Source organism: Orcinus orca, chromosome 5 (genome assembly GCF_937001465.1).
Source record: "Orcinus orca chromosome 5, mOrcOrc1.1, whole genome shotgun sequence".
NCBI lineage: Eukaryota > Metazoa > Chordata > Mammalia > Artiodactyla > Delphinidae > Orcinus > Orcinus orca.
In genome coordinates this window covers 12826984-12847147 of record NC_064563.1, presented here as the reverse complement: position 1 = coordinate 12847147, position 20164 = coordinate 12826984, and the positions used below count along the sequence as shown (strand labels likewise).

General features: G+C 53.2%; 1 protein-coding gene and 1 long non-coding RNA gene across 3 annotated transcripts in view; one reads left to right on the top strand and one right to left on the bottom strand.

Annotated features, from left to right (window-relative positions):
* The first annotated feature begins 119 nt into the window (after window positions 1–119).
* On the top strand, window positions 120–6289 carry LOC125964485 (uncharacterized). The gene is made up of 2 exons (XR_007477545.1): window positions 120–2317; window positions 3785–6289. It is a non-coding gene; the product is annotated as an uncharacterized LOC125964485 (long non-coding RNA).
* COLQ (collagen like tail subunit of asymmetric acetylcholinesterase) overlaps window positions 5311–20164 on the bottom strand; it is a 67220-nt gene continuing 52366 nt past the window's right edge. For both annotated transcript variants that reach the window (XM_004271941.3, XM_004271942.3), the window contains exons 12-17: window positions 17460–17565; window positions 11395–11534; window positions 10061–10180; window positions 9597–9717; window positions 8133–8235; window positions 5311–6486 (exon numbers count right to left, since the gene is read on the bottom strand). In XM_004271941.3, the coding sequence (XP_004271989.1) occupies window positions 6417–6486; window positions 8133–8235; window positions 9597–9717; window positions 10061–10180; window positions 11395–11534; window positions 17460–17565 (660 nt within the window). In that variant the 3' untranslated portion in view covers window positions 5311–6416. The remainder of the gene's footprint in view (window positions 6487–8132; window positions 8236–9596; window positions 9718–10060; window positions 10181–11394; window positions 11535–17459; window positions 17566–20164) is intronic.

Genomic DNA, 20164 nt, shown 5'->3' with positions numbered 1-20164 from the left:
GTTTATTTTGCTTGATTATGAGGTAGACATGCACGTTTATATTTATGTAAAGTATTTGCTGTAAAGTGTTTTTGGTTTATTCTCTTAAAAGATCACTATATTTAAGTAAAAAAGCAATACACTTCATGTCTTGGTGGGTTTTATTTTCTTACTAGAAATCAATCTAGGAATCAGTGAAAAATGTAGGGTTCTTTTAAGAATCCTTTGTGCTTAAGCCTAATTACCTAAATTGATTCCCTTTTAATTTGGTGTTTATGATCGTTAGGATGTACACTTCAGTTTTAAAAGGTGTGAAGTTCAAAACTAAAGGGTGGCTTTAGCAAGGCACATGGCACCTGAGGCCTTTTTACTGGGTCTGGAAAGGCAGGCTTTTAGCTTTGGGTCTGGGAACCATGCAGGGGTATCCCTAGACATGTATCCTAGTCATTTTAGCTCGCTAGAGTCCTTCCACCTGGAATGCCACGCTGCACAGAAGGACACGTGTACACCTCTGACCCCCAGTCGGCACTCACAGTCTGGAAATGGTCCTGCCTCCTGCTTGCCCTCCGCACCTTGGATACAGCGACGCCCACACCTATCTTGTGGTCTTGGCGCCCGGATAGCTGTAAATCCCTACGTGGGAAGTGACCATGTTCCTTTTAAATTCTCTGTGGCGTCTTTTACCTGTTGGGTGCTCAGTAGATTTGGATTGAAGACAATTACGCGTTCAGAGAACTAGGCCAGGAATCCTCTGCTGCTTATCCTATACCCGGCTCCCTTGTCTTCCGGTGGAAATGGGAGACTTGAGCCAGGACTCTCAGTGGGGAAGCGGTGGTGCATGTCCATCACCTAAGGGACTGTTGATCCTCAGGTAACTGTTGCCACCACAACAGTGTGTAACAAACCATCCCAAAGCTTGAAGCTTAACATAATAAGCGTTTATTCTGCAATTTAGGCTGGACGTGGCTGGACAGTTCTGGTCTTGACTGGGCCCCTTCCTGTGCCTGGGATTTGACAGGTTTAGCTGGTCTAGGATGACCTCAGCCCTCACAGCTAGGGCAGCTCAGGTGGACTCCATGTCTCTCATCTTCAGCAGCCTGGCCTGGGCATGTTGTCACAGCAGAAGCTGAGGAGCTAGATGAGAGGAGACTACCCCTGTCACAATTGCTGACATCTCATTGGCCAAAGCGAGTCACAGGGCCAAGTTCAGGATCAAGGGGCTGGTGGGCAGATACACTCCAGCAGTCGATGTGAGGAGTGGGAAAGGTCTTTGGATCCCGGGAGGTGTGGGAATTGGGGCAGTTACTGCAATCGATCTGCCTCCGTGGACCCCATGTCTCCACCTTGGTTGAGAACCCTGGGCTGCATGATCACTAAGGCCCCTCAGGGCTCTGGCTTTTCTCCTGGCCAGAGGGATAAAAGTCCGGAAGAGGTAAGAAAGACAGCTTTGTGTTCGTGGTTCCTGCAGAGGGCGCCAAGCCCAAGCCAATGGCTCCTCTAGGCGGGCACTTCACTCTGTACACTGCGTGTAGTTTGCTAACCTACCCTTTCCAACCCAAAGCACCACTCTAGTTACCTATTGCTAAACGACAAACTGCCCCGAAACTTAGTGGCTTAAAACAACCACCATTTGATCTGATGGAATCTTTTGGTTAAGAATTAGGACAGAGCTTGGCTGGGCAATCCTGCTTCTTGTGCTTCAACTGAGTCACTCAGTTGGCAGATGGGCAGGCGTGGCGAGTCCAAGCTGGCCTCACTCACACGTCTGGCGCATGGTGGGTGGCTGGAAGCAGGCTCATTTGGGGCCATACATGGCCTCTGTAGCAAGGCCATCTCAGGGAGGCCATCTTACGCGCTGGCTGCCTCCCCCTAGGACAGGGGTTCTGAAAAGCTGCGTGGCCTTTTATGACCTAGCCCAGAAGGCACAGGCATCACCACCGCAGTGTTCTATTGGTCAAAAGCTCACCTAGACTCAAGAGGAAGGGACATAGACCTCCCCCCGGCTTTAATGACGAGTATAAAAAAGCCACCCACCCGAAGTCCCCAGCTGTCTTCCCTGTGTTTTTTGCCTAGTCTTCTGCAGTTGTTCTCAGATGAGACATCTCCCCAGGGCAGGCTCTTAGGTCCCTGGTCTAGCAGCATCAGCATCCCCTGAGACCTTGTTAGAAACCCAGATTTTCAGGCCCCACCCCAGACCTGCTGAGTCAGAATGACAAGCCCTTCGGGTCATTCTGATGAACCCTAAAGCTTGAGAACCACTGCTCCAGGACACAGCACCCTTGGTGAGTCTCAAGTGATGACCCATGACCACGATGACTGCCTTGAACTTCCCATCTAGGTAGGTGTTGGATGAGGGTGACGGGGTGGGGCACCCATGGAGTGTGGTTCTGTGTATGGGTTGGAACATCAAAGACAAAATTCATCGTTGCCTTTGAAGAAGTTACTGGGGGCAGAAGTTCACTGTGACGTGGGCCCCTTTACCTTCCTGTGAAGGGAGTGGGGCAGGGGGAAGAGAGGGCAGGGGAAATAGCTGCTTCCTTCCTTTGGTGAGGTTTCTCGGAGACTTGTCTAAAAGTCCGCCGCCTGGGGCTAAAAGGAACTCAAATGAGCCACAAGAGAGAATGCCCCTCTGATACAGGCAGTGTGAGTCCTCTTCCTCTGTTTCTTGGGCAGGCGGGTTGGATGAGGTGGGATGGGGAATCCTTAACTCATCACTCTCGTGTGGTTTGCACCCCTCCCAGAATGGTTAAGAATGAATATGCGGGTGGGGGACCAGCCCACACCCTGGACCCTCTGTGCCCATGGTGGTAACTGGGCTGCTCTAGTATAATAATCTCCTTGGTGCATCGCCAGGGACCTCGAGCTGTGTGTGAGCCCATTGCTACCACACAAATGGAGGATCTGCGTTTCGTTGAAAATTTAAATTGGTTCACTCCACTACAGAGGAGGGCTGGGGCAGACAACCCAAGTAAAGCAGCCACTGGGGTGTAAGCTGGCCCACTGATTATAATGAGGTTTGGAGAATCTTAAGCAATTTGACCCATATGTGCCCTCCACACCCCTACCTATTAGGGTGATGGATGGACCCATGTGTCTGCCCCAAGACGCTCAGAAACTTTGTCCTACCATCTTCCCAGGCACTGGTTCCTATATCTCAGTTACCAAGTTCCCTTCAGAGACCTTACTTAGCTTACAAGTTTGTCACATTTGCCCCATTCCTGCTCCCCAATATATCCGGTCCAGCAGCCACCCCTTCCCCACACAGCCTATATGCTTCTGGCGAATCCCCAGGGGGTGCGCTAAGGGCAATCTTAAAACCTTTGCCACCCTGGGTTCAGGAACCCAGCTGTGATCTGATCAGCAGGCAGCGTTCTGACAACAGGAACCGGTTCACGAATGGGCATGTGACCCAAAACATGCCAACAAGGCTCAAGGCAAGATTTGCTGGGGACTCCTGGGGGGAAAAAAAACTTCTTGAGAGCCACTGGAATAGATGTTCTCTCTTCCTGTGGACGTTACAAGGTCCAGATGTTAGCCTGAAACTGTAGTAGTCAGCTTGTGACCACCCTAAGGACTGAATTAACAGGAGAGATGCAAAGAGCTGAGAGGCTAAATCAAGCCGAGAAATGCAGTGGAAGCCTTGATTGAACCTTGCCTGATGGCCACTCCACTCCTGGAACTTATGAGTTACATGAGCCAATAAATTCTACCCTGTGGTTTATATCATACTTAAGTTGGATTTTCTGCTACTTGCCAACAAAAGCATCTGGACTGCCACTGCCTCCTTTGGTGACAATATCTGAAGGCCCTGTCATAGTCTCAGCCATGCCACGTGACAGCTTGAGAGTAGCCAACGGAATCCATCACCCCTCCAAGGACGTACCCCGTCACAGCTGGAGGGCAGAATCCACACTCACCAGCGGTTAGAGTTGGAAAATTCAACCTCTGTCTCAAGTCTCTCAGGTGAGGAAACTGAGGCTGTGGGAAGTGATGAACCAAGTATGAACGGGTAAGGGGCCTCCCACCAGCAGATGATCCCAGGAGGTGTTTCTGCGGCTGCCTGGCCTGCTGACAGGTGTCCGTGCTCCTGGCGAAGCTGCTCCCTACGCTGCGGAGTTAGTGTTTCAGGGGAGGCACGGGTCCACCTTCCCTGATCTTTCATCTTTTCATTTCAGAATGCTGAAGGGGGAGAATGACTATTACTATATATATTCTCAACACATGTGACCTTGAATCCTTTCATTTTCTGAGCCTTTCAGAACACTCCCTAGAAATAGCTGGAGGCGGCCCCCCTCTAATACTGCAGGGTCCAGGGACAAGAGCACAGATGGTGGCTCCCACACGAAATGTCTGAGTATTCACATTAGGATCAAACTGACAAACTGTTACGCATTAAATAGGTTCTGCTTACACTTTCATGAAGACTGGAATTTTTAGATTCCTCAAAGTTTTCTGTGGCAGCACCAGGAGAGCGGGCCTCCCTGCCCCTGGCCCGTCTCACGCCAGGATGTGCGGCCTGTGTCTCCAAGCTCCATCTACCACGCCTGCAAAACAGCTTGTCCCTGGCCACCCCTCACGCTTACAGGTGTATGCGAGCCACAGTCAGGAGGACAGGCGCGGAGAGAGGGCTGTGTGGCCCCGGAAGCAGGCTCAGGACCACTCGGGTGGAGAGTTAGGGTTTCCTGGGACCTGCAGCATGGGGTGTGCAAGTGTCACCATGGCCCCGTGGGGAGGGTCCTGGCCAGAGGAAGGCCAGAGTAGTGCCCTCCAAGGAGTGGGACCCAGGACTGGGCCACTCTTGGCCGGGTCCAAGGGCAGTACTGGACTTCCACTCTGTCCTATGCAAGATCATAAAGCAAGGCTGGGGGTGGGCAAGACCTGGCTTGGTGACCTTGGACCTCAGTTTCCTCCCTCGTCCCTGAGGGAGCAGGACTGCTTCCCATTCTAGAACCCTCTGTCGAGTCTGGAAGCAGACTGGATTTCAGAGCCCTTATCCCATCCAGCAGTTCTGGGACACCAGCCCCAAACCCCCAGGGAAGAGAGAGCCACAGTAGGGAGGAACACTGCCTTTATTTCTTGATTTCCCATCCGGAGATGCCAGGATGAAGGTGGTGGCTTCACATGGGACAGACGTGGGCCATGGAACATCAGCCCGGGACTTGCAGTAGAGGCAGAGGGAGCCAGACTGACCCACGTGTCCACCCACCCTGGGACTGATTCGCCCACGACTGGCCAGCAGCACAATGCCAAGTGCCCAAGACACAGGCCTTGTACACAGGCCCAGGAGTGTCCCTCCATCTGGTAGCAAATGGGCAAATCCCACCTGAGGTCTGCCGTGGGTAAGACGTCTTTCCCAAACAAAGCTAAGCCTCACTCAGGAAATATGGTGATGAAAGGCAGCTCACAGACACGCAGGGCTAACGATCCTGTAGAAACGGGGGCTCGGGCGCACGCACACGAGGATAAGACTGTGCACCACGAAGACAGGGAGGGAGGTCACAGGGCTCACGGGAGTCAGCAGGCAGCCAGGAGCTGGCGCCCAGGACAGATGCCGTCTCTGCCCGGAGCATGTACTCAGTCGTGGGGCCCAGACGGGAAACCAGGCGGCAGTTTCCAAAGGACTCAGGAAACACCAGTGGCCGGCCTGCTAGCCAATGTCCTGAAGGAGAAATGGACACGTGGGACATTCATAGGACGGAGGTCCAAGTGCGCAGAGCCAGGAGGTCAGGGTGGTACCGGGGATGGGGAGGCCCCGAGAGCAGCCCCTTCGGGAAACGTCGAAAAGAAGGCCACTGCTCTGCTTTCGTCTACACGGTAAGCACCCCAGCACCCCAGGGTTTGGCGGCGGTCTCGGTACTTATTCACAGTTGGGGCTCTGCCTGGGGAGGCCGCATCCACACGAGGCCGCGCTGGGCTGTGGTTAGCTGCGGGGTGGGGGGCTCCCTAGCTGGGCCCAGATCTGGGGGCCACCCCCAAAGAACAGGCCCACTTCCCTGCTCTGTGGTTCCCAGGCCCGGGGAGCCCCGGCCAGCTGCCAGGTGAGAATGCCCACATTTCCAGAGGTCAGAGGAGACGAGAGGCCTGCGCCCCAGATGCCCCCAGCGGACGGGAGCAATCTCCAACAGTCTGTGTGCCTAACAGTGCAAAGCCAAGTCCACGATATTCGGAAGGGAGGGCCCCGCAGGCCGTCGGTCTGGCCGGAGGGTCGCGATGGGCGTGTGGAGGAGGCCCGGTACTCGGGGTTAAGACAGGATGCAGTGGTCCTAGGTTCTTCCAGTCGGACTGCGTTAAAAGCACATCTTAGCAGCAAGAGTTTGTCCTTGTTTCTGTTGCATGAAGGTGGTGGAAACCGGACCAGGACAGGGCGAGGTCAGTCTGCCGAGGGTGGAGAAGCTGCTGCCAGTTCCGTGGGTGCAGCCGCCTCCTCCCGGTGGCCCTCAGGTGAAGTAGCGACAGGGCGTAGAGTCGATGTAGCAGTACGGGGTGCACCGCAGGTCTCCGTACGACCTGAGGGGGGCAGACACGGGGCAGTGGGCAGGAGCCCCAAGGACACAGCCATGTTCTCAAAGGCCTCCTCTCGCGACTCTGGTCAAACCTCATCTGAGAGCTGCCCTACTGCCACCCTCCTAAGGGTGAGGGGCTCCAAGGTGAGGGGCTTGGGGCAGCTGAGTCCAGGCCTCTGGGGCTTCTCCCCTTAAGTCCATCTGAGGGATCTGGGGGAAAGGGGTTTGTAGGTAGCCTGGCTCTGAACGCAGCCTCTCAGAGAGAATCGGCCCTTTCTCTAGCGCTGTCCAGTAGACCACACTGCACTATTTCTGTGGCACCCACTGGCCATATGTGGCTATTGAACTCTTGAAATAAGGTTAGTGTGAATGAAGAATCGGATATTTAACTTTATTTAAATAGCTACGTGTGGCCGGGGGCTACCACATTGGAGAGCACAGCCTACACGTCTGTAAGCCCAGGCGCTAATTCCGAGGCTGTGTTGTATTGATACACCACGCCCACATTCGCAAGCATCCCCTGAGGCTTCTCAGGACTAAAGAGTAACCACAGAGAGCGGCGGGGTAAGCCCTGGGCCCCACGTGTCCCTGTACCCCAGGTCCGCCTGTCTATACTCAGCGGTGTCCTTCTGTCAACTCTTTGGCAGGGGCCTGGCAGGAGCCTCCCTACTTCAGGGAGGGGCAGTGAACACAGACACACAGATGCAGTGGAGTTATGGCCCAGCCTACAGTGCTTGGAGTTTGGGGTCTGAGCTCCCCCAGCCCGGTTTGATTTGTTGCCCTGCGTTTGGGGGTGGGCATTGAGGCGACCTCCTTGGAGGAGAGAGACAGGCCTTGGGTCCTGGGTCCAAGCCTACAGAGGAGGTGGGGCTGGAGGGAACGGCTGGACAGATGGACTCCTGAGGAACCAGGGATCCACTCTGGGGCCAAGGGAGAAGCAGGATGTGGACTGGAAGAGGAGCGGCCTCCCTACCTTCCCTACAAACTACGCAACTCTGGTCCTGTGAGCACTGGGGGAACAGAGCCCAGGAGAGCCCATTCTGGGCATGGGATCATGCCTCACAGGGCAGAGGCCCTCAGCGGGCTTGGGAGATGTCCTCGTGGAGGCCAGGACACTCAGGATACTGAGCCACGTGAACACCCACTGAGGGGTCTCAGAAACAACTGCAGGGGGTGCTTGAAGGGAAGACTCCATTCCTGGGGTTTTCTGGGAGGACTTCGGAGCCACCAAAGTTAGATACTAAGGCTGGTGGGATCTCATGTGTACCCACAGGCCAGCCTGGTGGTTCCAGAGAATTCAGGATACAGATGCTTAGATTCTCTGAAATGCCCGGACACCTCCCCCCTCCACCGGCCCCCCCTCCCAGGCAGGCCCACTCCCAGGAGACCAGTGTGGTCATGGGAGCGATGGAGCTGCAGGCCCAGGCGGAGCTGGGGGCGGGCGACTGCTCTGAGTGGCATGTGGGTTTCTGTGTTTAGCACTGTCCCCCTGCGAGAGCAGGGACCATGCATGTGTTCCATGTCACCATACCTCAGAGTCCAGAAAGCCCCAGGAACACAGAGGCATTCAGGAATATTTGTGAAGGAGAGAGGAGTAGGCAGGAGGGAGGGAGGCCAGGGTGTGGTCACAGCCCGCGAGGTGGTCCCTACCCGGGGAGATAGGTCTCGCAGGTCAGGTGGCCGAAGTCAGAGCCGTCACAGTCCTCCACGCCCCTGTGCCGGTGACCATCTCCACAGTAGGCCCGGCGACAGCCTGAGGGGACACAGGAGGTGAAGCCCTGAGAGGGGGGCGGGGTGGGGGACAGCCTGGCAGGACCATGTGGCCTGAAGGAGCCCCCCCATCCCACAGAGCCTGAACCCTCCCGCAGGGATGTCCACAAAGCTTCAGACCCCAATCCCACGGGAGGACACTGTTTCTGTCGCAGGACCACCACGGGGGGTTCCCGTGAGGTGAGGGTAGGGAGACGGGCACGTCACAGCCTTGGTGGCGCTTGTCTGTCTGCAGGGAGCTTCCTGTGTCCCTCGGGAGCCAGACCGTCTTCCACGGGGTCTCTGTTCTCACACCAGGGGAGGGGCCAGGAGTATGAACCCACCCTCATTTTTATAGGGCTTTGAGACTAGCTATTAGTTCCTTCCTGCTGTGTCATCTCCACGAGGGGCAGGGGGACTCCAGGCAGAGCCAGCATCCTAGGAATCACCGCCCAGGAACTGTCGCGGGAAGTGCAGCTACACGGAGAGAACCAGACACTTCATCCTGCGCCTGCCCCTGCGCACTCTCATCCTCCTCTGAGCTCCTTGCTGGCGAGGAACCCACCTTTGCACCTACACGTCCCCAGCCCTGGCTTCTCATAGCAGGACTTTAAAAATAACGCAGTGAAGGGATGTCGAGCCTTCATGGGACCCAGACAATCCATGCGCATGTCAGCTCACAGAATCTCACAGAATCTAAAGGCTTGAGCGTTCGGTGCGGTCGTACCCATTTTTCAGTTGGGGAAAGTGAGGCCCTCCATCACCCCACTCACCATGTAGCCTCCTCTCTGAGCCTGAGGGTGACTCAGTGGCTTCCAGAGCCTGCGTCCAAACTCTATCTGAATCTAAAGCTCATGCTTTCCACCTCACCTCCTGCTTTTGTCACTTGATTTTTTTAAAAAAAAGAAAGAAAAACGACGCTTCAGCCCTATGCTGCCTGCCTGTCCCGGTAGCATCCATAAGCCTGAAGGTAGTCCAGCCGCCCAGTCCCCCAAACAGAGCTCTGCTATGAGGACTCTGTCTGCTAAAAGTGAGTCCTGAGTCAGATGCTTGCCTTCTCCCGTCTGCCTCTCAGCCCTGCATCACCTTTATCTTTTGATAAGAACTTGGATTAGAACGTGGGTTTTGCCAAGAAGTAGGATTCAAAAGAAAGGGAGGGCCCGGTGGCTTCTCTGGGGCCAAGATCCTTGACAGCAACCCCATCGCCATGCTTGGACGGTGGGAGGGCTCACGTTTGGCCTGAGTGGGGAGGGTCGTCCCCCCAGCAGCCCAGCTCTGGCTCTAGAACTGTCCCAAACCAGCACAGCTGGTGTCCAGGGCTTGGCCTGACCCCACCCGGCAGCGGTTCAAGCTGGGGCCACTCACGGATGCAGTCGTCACCCACATCGCCATTCCCGTCATCACACTCCTCCCCCGGCTGCAGGACCCCGTCCCCGCAGGAGCCGCGGTGGTCTACGGCGTAGTCCACAGGGTAGAAAGGCGTCAGCTGGCCAGAGAAACACAGCACGCACGGTTACCAGTACGGTGGGACAGGTAGCCAGGCACCGGGGACAGAGGGTCTGGGCGGGGGCAGGGCAGTGGGGGAAGGGCACGCCTCCCCTGTAGCCAGAGCTCTGTGGTTGGCAGGAAGGCTGTGCGGGGCTGGGAACCTGTCTGGAGCCTTGGCCCAGAGCAGAGCTCCACGTGGGGAGCCAGGGCATGGCGAGCGAGCTCTCAGAGGCGGGCTGAGGGAGGGCACTCAGACTTCCATGGAAAACTCTGCGCCAGGCCTCTCCTTCCTTTGGAGATGCGTCCCTCTGCTGATGGGGTGTGTGCTGAGCGCCCCGTACCTGGATGGGGAGCCAGCCAAGGCTGTCCTTGAAGTACAGAGACCTCTGGTCTCTGCGGAAGGCAATGGCATGTTGGGTGTTCAATCTCTCAAGCTCCTCCTGGTTGTTGACCACAAATATCTGCCGGAGGAAACATTGGTGAGGATTCCAGGAAACACTTCTACGGAGGGCAGGGGAAGAGCCAGAGGAGGAAACAATCCTTGACCTTGGGCTGGTGATCAGTGGGAAGGGCGGTTTGCTTTTACATGCCTGCATCCCTCCTGAAGGGGTGACCAATGTCTTGATTCCCACACCTTCCCAATCCAGTTCCTAATGTCTGAGTTTGAAATAAAAATATCTACCATGGTTTAAAATTTATAACATTTAAAATGTTACAAAGACTTGGGGACTTCCCTGGTGGTCCAGTGGTTAAGAATCCGCCTTCCAAGGCAGGGGACGCACGTTGGATCACTGTTTGGGGAACTAGAATCCCACGTGCCGTGGGGCAACTAAGCCTGCGCGCCGCAACGAAGATCCTGCGTGCCGCAAATAAGACCCGACACGGCCAAATAAATAAATATTTTTTAAAAAATGCTACAAAGACATAAATAAAAAGGTGATGTCATCTAATCAAGTAATTCAACACCTGGAAATGATTCTTAACAAAAATCCTATACTCAAAGTGTTCATTACAGTGTTATTTATATCAGGGAAAAGCTTGGGAGCACCTGATACCTATCTGACAACTGGGCTCTGGTTAAGTAAATCACAGCACAGCCACATGATGGACAGAGTATTACCTACCCATTCAAATTATGAATTGATGTCCGGGTTTACTTTAAAATAATCTAAGGTAGGTAGGCTGTCGTGAGTAAGTATAAAAAGGAAACAAGATTAGCCGGGAGTTGATAATTGTTGAACTTGGGTAAAGAGTACAAAGAGGTTCCTTACGCTATTTGTTCTGCTTTTGTATTTATTTGAAGTTTTCTATAATTTTTTTTTTTTTCTTAGAAAAGACAAAGAAGGGAACTCCCTGGCAGTGCGGTGGTTAGGACTCTGCGCTCTCACTGCCAAGGCCTGGGTTCAATCCCTGGTCGGGGAACTAAGATCCTGCAAGACGTACGGCACAGCCACACACACACAAAAAAAGACAAAGAAAATACTCCAAAATAGACCCACAACCTTGGTTTTCTTCTTTTGATTTTCCCTTATTTTCCAATTTCCTGTAACGAGCTTGTGCCCAGTATAACGGAGGAAATAAGTTTTACTAAAAGGCTTTTACAAAGCCCGGGGAGCATCAATCCCGGAGAGTCCTGAGGGATGACCACCCCAGATTCCGCCCAGAAGAGCCTTACCACAGGAACTCGTGGGGAACTGGGCCCATACGCAGACTCCCCGTAGGAAGGGTTATTCACATTCATGGGAGGGCCACAAAGACATCTTCCTGGAGGCCCAGGAAATCCTCTTTCCCCTTTGGGTCCCATTACAAGGTGTCCTAGGAAGCAACAGACTGCTGTTACTAGCAAAGGAAGAGAAAACCAAACAGCCCAGGGAGGTGTCAGCAACCTTCATGACAGAAGTTTGAAGTCCACAGTGTGGACTTCAGGGAGGCCTGGAGGAGAGGTCCAGAGAGACATTTCTGGTTCAAGGTGTGGGTCCCTTAACCACACTGGGTGTGGCAACACCTTCCCCAACCCTCTTCCTCCCTTCCCTCTCTCTGTACTTTGGAGACCAGACAGATGGGCATTCTACTTCCCAGACACCCTCGCTCCTGGAGGTGACTGTGTGCCACAGTGTCAGCCAATGTAAGATCTGTGGTGGGAGAAGGGTGAGTGTCTGGGGAAGTCTATCCTGATAAGGGAGAAGCATAGCTGGAGGGAGACACAGCTTCCTCCTTCTTCCTGTCTGGAAGACAGACAAGATATCTGGTGCTGCAGCAGCTGTGCTGCAACAATGAAGTAACAAGCGTGAGAAGAGAAGCCAGATCGCAGGGAAGACCAGGGCCTCATGGGGCCTGGGGCCCTGAGAGCGAGACCTAGAGGCTGAACTAAAGCCAGCCACTGTCCACCTCTGGACTTCTTTGTTGTAGGAGGGAAACAATCCCTATTTATATTTAGACCATTATTAATGGGGACGTCTTCCTGATGAGTGCATTGCTGGCTGATAACTTTCATCATTTTTTTACTCATTTTATTTTGTTCTTATATATAGGAATTAACAAAGGGATTTCTGAATGTGGGTTTCTTTGATTTCTTCTGGAAGAAATGGAATGTTTGAAAACGCTCAGCCTATTTGTTCTTACCTGATTCTGAGAAAAGTGTCCGGAAAAATATGATCAGGAAATTCACTCCTTGAAAGGTAGGAGGCCTACTAGGGTAGTAGTTCTCACCTTGACTTGTAAAGGCCCTGATGCCCAGGCCACACTGCAGACCAATTCCATCAGGACTGCTGAGAATGGAGCACAGGCATCCGTGCTTTTCAAAGCTCTCACAAGTGAGCACCGAGGTTGAGAGCCGTTGGTCTCGGGAAATGGTCTTTGCACAAAACCCCCCACCAGGCTATCTTCCTCTTCATCCACCATCCCTCCCTTCCCAGGCACCTCCTGGCTCACTCCTGATCTGGGTTCCTACATCACTTCCTCAGGGAAGCCTTTCTGAATCCTCACACTCCGTCCTGTTCACACTGAGTACAGTTTCTTAGTTCCCCAGGCCTTTTCTTCCTGGCACTTATCTCTGTGATTCTATTCAATGTGAGATTATCCAGGCCAGCTGGATCTCCCCCAGGAGAATGTCAGCTCCACAAAGGCAGGTGGATGCCTGTTTGCACTTATCAGGGCGTGGCACAAAGTAGGGGCACAGTACATGTTTGATAACTGAATGAATGAATGCAGACTAACTGGAAAGGGAAGGTCTTCAGAAAAGACTAGAGGTCCCATTCCAGCTGGCAGAAAAGTGCTAGAGCCAGAGCCACCAACAGGGAGAGAAGAAAGAGAGGAAAAGATGGGCACTGAAAACAGAAATAAGTAAGTACCCCTCCTGCTGGGAAAATAAGGGGGAGCTTGGAGATCAGCCAGTCATTGGTTTCAGGTTGTATTACTGTATCGAGGGCAGTCAGCAATTGGGGACATGGTTTGCAGATCCCACAAGCGTGGGGAGGGAAGAAAATGACCCCGGGGGGAGAGGTCTGGTCAGAACCCCGAGGAAGCAGCTGCAACTGGAGGAGCCGGTGGACAGATGTGTCCAAGATGGGGATGCTGCCAGCCGGCCGGGAAGGGAGGCTTGCCAGCATCTTACACCAAGTTATGGTCGCTCGTTCTAACAAGAAATACAAATACAATCTGGGAGGAACGCCAGTCTCATGCTTGGAGGGAGAGAGACCCCACCAGCTCAGGAATGTTCTGGGGAGTTAACCAAGGATGGGAGAGCATGGGAGCCGCCTTCCAGCAGGCTCTGTGACCGCCAACTTCCCCTCCAGAACCACAGCCTCAGAGAGGCTCAGGAGTTTGTCCCATTATCCAGCTAATTAGTGGTGAGGCTGAGATTTGAGTTCATGTTTGACTTAACACTATGCCATTCAAAAGACACATGTCCAGGAATACTGATGCTCGCAGGAAGCTGGCAATTCCCAGGTACCACAATGATTCACTTATGCCCTGTCTGGGGTCAGGAAGGACTCAGCCAAATTTGTAATTTGGTTATTGCAAATTACATCCTAAAGGCATTTTACTGTGGTTCCCTCCCCCGTCCCCAGGCCCTCTTTCTTGGTTAACTTGGGTAATGAGAAGCTCCTGCCCCCTCCGTCTCCCCAGAACCGTCCCGCCCCCCAACACCAGGCACCAGAAGCAGAGGTGGCCTCCAGATAGGAAGACAGGATGTGGCAAGGAGCCTGCTTCCTGCCCCCCTCCCCCCCGCCATCATTTCCCTGCCGCTTCCTCCCAGCTGTGCAAGGGCATCCATTACCCCTGCCTGCTTCCTGCCAGGCTGCACTGAAGGGCACAGCAACCCAAACTTCCCCAACTCAGCCCCTCGGAGCTTGTCCAGCGGGCAGCCTCTCCCCCATCCCCGGCAGCCGGAGGACCCAGCTCTGCATCTTTGCTCAGGGAGCCTCCCATCTCCACTGGCCACTGCAGTGGGAGCAGGTCCGAGGGGTAACCTGGGAGAAGGCAGAGGAACCATGGAGTCGTCTCCATGTCACCCCCATCCCACTCTACCCCTGCAGAAGCTGCATGGCTACGTGGGAGGGTCTCGGGACCAGGAGTCACAGGCCAATTCTGGACCAGGAGTGGCCACCAGTCGGCTCTGTGACCTTGGGGAATCTCTGTGATCTCTGAGGCTCAAAGTTCTCATCTATAAAGAGAAGGATGGACCAGACCAGGCAGTTTAACCCGGGGTCCACAGAGCCTGAAGATATCCCAAGATGGATCGGGGGCAGGGGGTCTGGAGCTCTGGGAAGCAGTGAGCAGAATCTTGGGTGGAGGTAGACACATTTTTTTCCTGAGAGTGGAACTTCATCAGGCTCTCAAAGGTAGTCTCAGAAATCGCTATGGAGGCCTGTTCCAACTCCTGAGGATGACCCAGCTGGTCCTGGGCACAGGAAGGTCTCTTTTAAATTCCTCCCCCTCCTTCTCTACCCATCCCCCCAAAAACATTTCTAAAGAGCAGAATTCTTGCCCCATTGTCTTCAGCAGCCTCACTCTGGGAGGTTCCCCAGAGGGGAAATGACCCAAAGGAAGGCACAGGGAGGGGACATCAGTCAAAGAGCTGGCCCGCATCCTGCTTGGCTGCCACGCAATAATCCAGGTGGGACAGCCCGAGAGTCAAAGTAGACCAGGTGTGTGAGCACCTGCAGGGGCCAGCCCCACGCACCCCACCTGCCCGGCGCCATGCGGATGCAAAGCTGACTTGGCCAAGACCTTACCTCAAGGACCTGCCATCTAGAAGGAAGAGGAAACACATCCTCAGAAAACAGTTAACAGTGGAGGGGCCATAGCAGATGCAACGTGGGACTGGGGCCCAAGGGAAGGAGACTCATCCCGTTAGGGACCAAGAAGGCCTTATTGAAGAGAGTGCTTTGAAGGAAGGAGAGGAGTTGGTGGGGTGGACCAGAGCAGCGGTCCCCAACGTTTTGGCACCAGGGACCGGTTTCCTGGAAGACAATTTTTCCACGGACCCGGCGGGTAGGGGTAGGGGGATGCTCCAGGCGGTAATGCGAGCGATGGTGAGCGGCAGATGAAGCTTCACTAGCTCGCCACTCACCTCCTGCTCTGCAGCCTGGCTCCTAACGGGTCTGGGGGCTGGGAACTCCTGGACCAGAGGATGACGGGAACACTATTTCAGGCCACGTGGACCCAGAGGGACTGTAGGAATATGCTCCAGCTCAACAGACAGCAGAGTCCACTGGAGGGCAGAGGGCACTGAGGCTGGGATCCAGCAGAGGATGGGGTGGTAGAGAGAGAAGGGGGTGGGCATACCAGGCTGAAAGACAAGGTGCCAGAGGACCAAGGAGAGAAAATAGGATTACGTTGGCCCTGCTACAGGGATGGGGCTGGCAACACAAAAAGCGGGCATCTGAGGGAGCTGCTGAGGGTCTCCAGGCCCTGCCCTTCTCACCCCACCCCAGGCCCTAGGAGGGAAACGGGATTCAAGTCAGATACACACAGTGAGACCAGTAAGGTCTTAGTTTGCTGAGGACACCCCCGCAACAGCACACCTCCTGGCTATTCCTCAGTTTTATGAGCTCCTAAATACCCCCAAGTGTCAAGAGCATCCCTTCCAAAGGCAAAACCCGGGCTTCAGGCCACGCTCCCAGCCTCTGGGGTCGGCAGCTCAGGGTCATGGGCTCAAGTGGAACGTTATGCGTCCGAACCGAGGAGGGAAAGGACTAGCTGGAAGAACCTTCATCCAGATCATCGATTCAATGCAGGGAAACAGGGTCTGGGCATGGACACAGGGCCTGAGGTGCATCTCAATCCAGCTCCCCTAACAGTTAGAAATAAGGGTGGCGGGATAACTCGTCACAGTAATTGATGTTTGTTCTTCCATTATTTTTTCGTTCCTGAATTCAAGGAGGTGGCAAGACTTTGTGCTTTCTTGCTCTTGCTGAGAAACAGGTACTGTTTGAAGACTTCTGCCTTCTGTTCTCAAAAGAGAAAAGCTCCTAAGGGGGCGGCGCTGTATGAGGAGTGTGAGGAGGGAGGGGCTGGAGGACAGAAAAGGAAGGATCACCCCAGATGTGGGAGCACGGGGACCCCCAAATCCTGGAGGAGAGCCAAGGTCTCAGGAGGGACGGCTGTGGGGCCTTCCTGGGAAGGTTGAGCCTTGGGGAGCAGGATTCTCAGGCTTGGAGATGATCTGATAGCCAAGCCTGGCGTGAGGAAGGTGGTCATGTGTCTGACCGTGTGGCCTTGGACAACAGGCATTTCAGAGGTGAATGGGGCAGATCAAGGGCTGGTCACCTCCCGTGATGTTTATCTGCCATAACTCCCCAGGATCTTTGCCCCACGGTTCTGTGGCAGTTGAAGAAGTGGAGAGAACCCCATTAATGCCTGAGACTGAATTTCCCTGGCATCCTAGCAGGTTGGAGTCTCAGAGCCAGTTTTCATTTGGTTTTAAGGATTAACAAAATGACATTTCTTGACCTTCCCATGATGTGGTTGTAAACACTTCCCCACAGTGGGGAAAAGTGCACTTTGGGATTTTTAAATGCCTTCATTTTCTTAAGAAAAGAATTAGAATAAAAATTTTGATTCCTTTCGTATAACTGAGGACAAAGAATCTTGCACAGTCAGTAAACAGTATTCTTGGACCTAGAGCTGCTGTGCTTATATAGATGATGTGCTATGAAGGCCTTCCTCTGAGCTGACAAACTAAATAAAAGGCTTAGCTCCTCAAATTAAGCAAGGTAAAACAAGGTAGCAGTGTACCTGTACCCTCTTCAATGGTAGACTTTTATTCCTTTATAGTGATTTCTTTCTATATTCGATGCACATCTGTAAGGACTCTTTTATAACACTGTGTAAGACAGAAAAATTTGCAATGTCATCTTTACTTCTAGGTTTAAGAGCATTGCTTGGAGCCATGAAACGTTCTTCTAGAAAAGGGTGTTAGTTGATGCAACACCCTTTTTTGCCTGTTATTTTTCACTTAAAGTGTAAATGACATCACCAATGTGATTTTTTTTTTTCTTTTTCACTCCTCTATTTGTTCTCCCAAATCCCAAAACAAAGCCAGAATAGTGTTTATCTCTCTCATGTAAAATTTGAATGGGTCTAATTGTGGATAAATTAGAAATATATTGAAATGCTTCAGGCATTTTCCAACTCAGAACACAAGGCAGGCCTCTGCTGACATCTCCCTGTGCTCTCTGGGAGGCTGGCCAGGAGGGCAACAGCGTGGATCAGGTGAAGCAGTGTAGCTCTTACCTGCAGACGGGGGACCCGGGGGTCCTGGGGTGCCCGGACGGCCAGGTTGACCAGAAGGCCCAGGTTTGCCTGGTGGGCCCTTAACTCCACTATCTCCCTTCTGCCCCTGACAGAGAGAAAGGCAGAGCCCGTTATAAGAGCAGGACATGGCAAACCTCCTCCCCCATTCATCTCTAAATTAGGGACCACCTTGCACTTTGGAGCAAGTACCAGGGGGAGGATGCAGTCCCAGAGGTCCCAGAGGGACCAGCAAGCTCCTAAAAACCTCAGGGCAAGTGACATTTGAGACAGTGATGGATGCATGTTTATAGACATTACTTTTTTAAAAAAAAATGAAGTATAGTTGATTTACAATATTGTGTTAGTTTCAGGTGTACATCGTAGTGATTTGGTGGGGTTTTCTTGGAGATTATATTCCATTATAGGTCATTAAAAAATATTGAGTATAGCTCCCTGTGCTACACGGTAAATCCTCGCTGCTTATCTATGTTATGTATAGTAGTGTGTATCTGTTAATCCCATACCCCTCATATGCCCCTCCCCCACCCCTCTCCCCTCGGGTAACAGTCAGTTTGTTTTCTACAGACATCACTTCTTGCTCTGTCCTAGACACATAGGAACCAATCCAAACCACACTCTTCACTGGGCAGGTGAGGAAAGAAAGGCTGAGGAAAGAGCAGGGATTTAGGCCAGTCACCTGGCATCAGGCTCTGCCTGCTCATCAGGACAATTTCTGTCTCAGCACAAGAGCTGTTCCCGCCCCGTGGCCTCTTGCTGCTCTCAGGATAAAGACCCAGCTCCTTACTGGAGCCTCCACAGCCCTGCACGGCCAGGCTTTCCACGCGTGTCCCAGGCTTTTGGCATTCTTGGTCTTCAACAGCACCATGCCTTTTCTTTCCCTTCTCCAGACTCTTCTCTAGGCCCCGAACCCCTCTTCCCACCCTTCTGTCTAGCTAACTCCCTCCCATCCTTCAGCTCCCAGCTAAAATACAGTTGCGGCAAAGCCTTCCTTGACCTTGCCTGACCAAGTCAGTTCTCCCTATCATGGGCCCTTTTCCTTCACGGCCTTTATCCCTGATCATAACTACCATTGTTCGTGTGGTCATTTCCTCTGTGTCTCTCCAGGAGACAGAAGATCCCTGCGGGCCAGAATCTGTTTTGTTCACCTCCTTTCCCCAGACCAAATGGAGAAGGAGGAGAAGCTGAACATACAAAGCGGATGTAGTTTGTTGGCTCTAGGTCGAGAGATCTAGGTTTTCATCTTGGCCGTGAGACCCTGGGTAACTCACGTTGTTGCTCTGTGCCTCAGTTTTCTCATCTGTGAAATGGGGCCAGGCAATATACACCTGCACAGGCTTGCTGTGAGGCTAACAGAGATCTCAAAGGTGAAAAAGTTTCACCTTTTTCAAAAAAAGTTTTCAAAAAAGTTTGCACAGAATCAAGGGCTTTGTGGGCCAAGCTGATTATCATAGCAACTGGCTCGGTTTCATCTTTTTCCCACAGTTAGAAAAGTCCTGATTCTTAACGAAAGGCACACCTGCAGGTATAGTCTTTCCACACAGCATGTCCTCTTTGCTGTCTGCTCTGGGAGGGTTAAGAGCACACATCTCCCCCCAGAGCTGCCCTTAGGAATGACCCCAGAAACCAAGGATGGCACACCTGTAGATCCTTCCCCTAAGCCATTTGCTAACTGTCCACTTGTGCCCGGGGCCCGACCAGGACAGTGACTGGTGCCTGATGGCTTTGGCCTGGTCCCCTTCATACCCTTGTGCTGTGGCTACCTCGCCCACCTAATGAAACATAACCTTCGCCAAGCCTGGGGAACAGGCAGGCCGGGCACGCCTTTCACCACCATGTGATGTGTGACCTGCCGCCTTGTCAACATGGCCCTGGGGGCTCTCTCGGCAATGTCCAAGGAGTTCTTAAACACTTAATGCGGGATCGTGAGGTCAGAGTTTGTCTCCAGTTCCACCCTCATGGAGGGAGTCTTAAGCCTTGCCTTAGCATTCCGTGGGGCAACCAAGATGGGTCCCAGATGGCAAAGGAAGTCACACCGTCTTAATATAGCCACAGCGAAGGCTTGCTCTTCTAAGAGCCACATCAGCTGGCTCTGAGCACAGGAAGTGCCACAGCTTGAAGGAGCTGGGAACGCTCCTTGTTCTGACCTCAGCGGTAATCAGATATTCTGCTGCTCAGTCATCTATTCAGAACAGCCTTGTCCCTGTGAGCGGGACTCACTGAGCAGCGCTTTCCAGGAAAAGCATTCTTTTTTTTTTTTTTTTTGCGGTACGCGAGCCTCTCACTGTTGTGGCCTCTCCCGTTGGGGAGCACAGGCTCCGGATGCGCAGGCTCAGCGGCCCTGGCTCACGGGCCCAGCCGCTCCGCGGCATGTGGGATCTTCCCGGACCGGGGCACGAACCCGTGTCCCCTGCATCGGCAGGTGGACTCTCAATCACTGCGCCACCAGGGAAGCCCGAAAAGCATTCTTTATTCCCTTACTGCCACCAAGTCTGGTGATTCCCGTCAAGGAAGTTGTGTCTCCGTGACTGAAGATTTGTGTGATAAAGTCAAGAGCTGCTGTCCTGGGTCTGCCCGGAGGCCAGGCCTGAAGCAGGAGGGTGAGGTGAAGATTGCTGTGGAGAAGCTGGTCTCAGATCTCCAGGTTCTAACCCTGCTTGGAAGCTGGCTTGGCTGGGGGTCCTGGG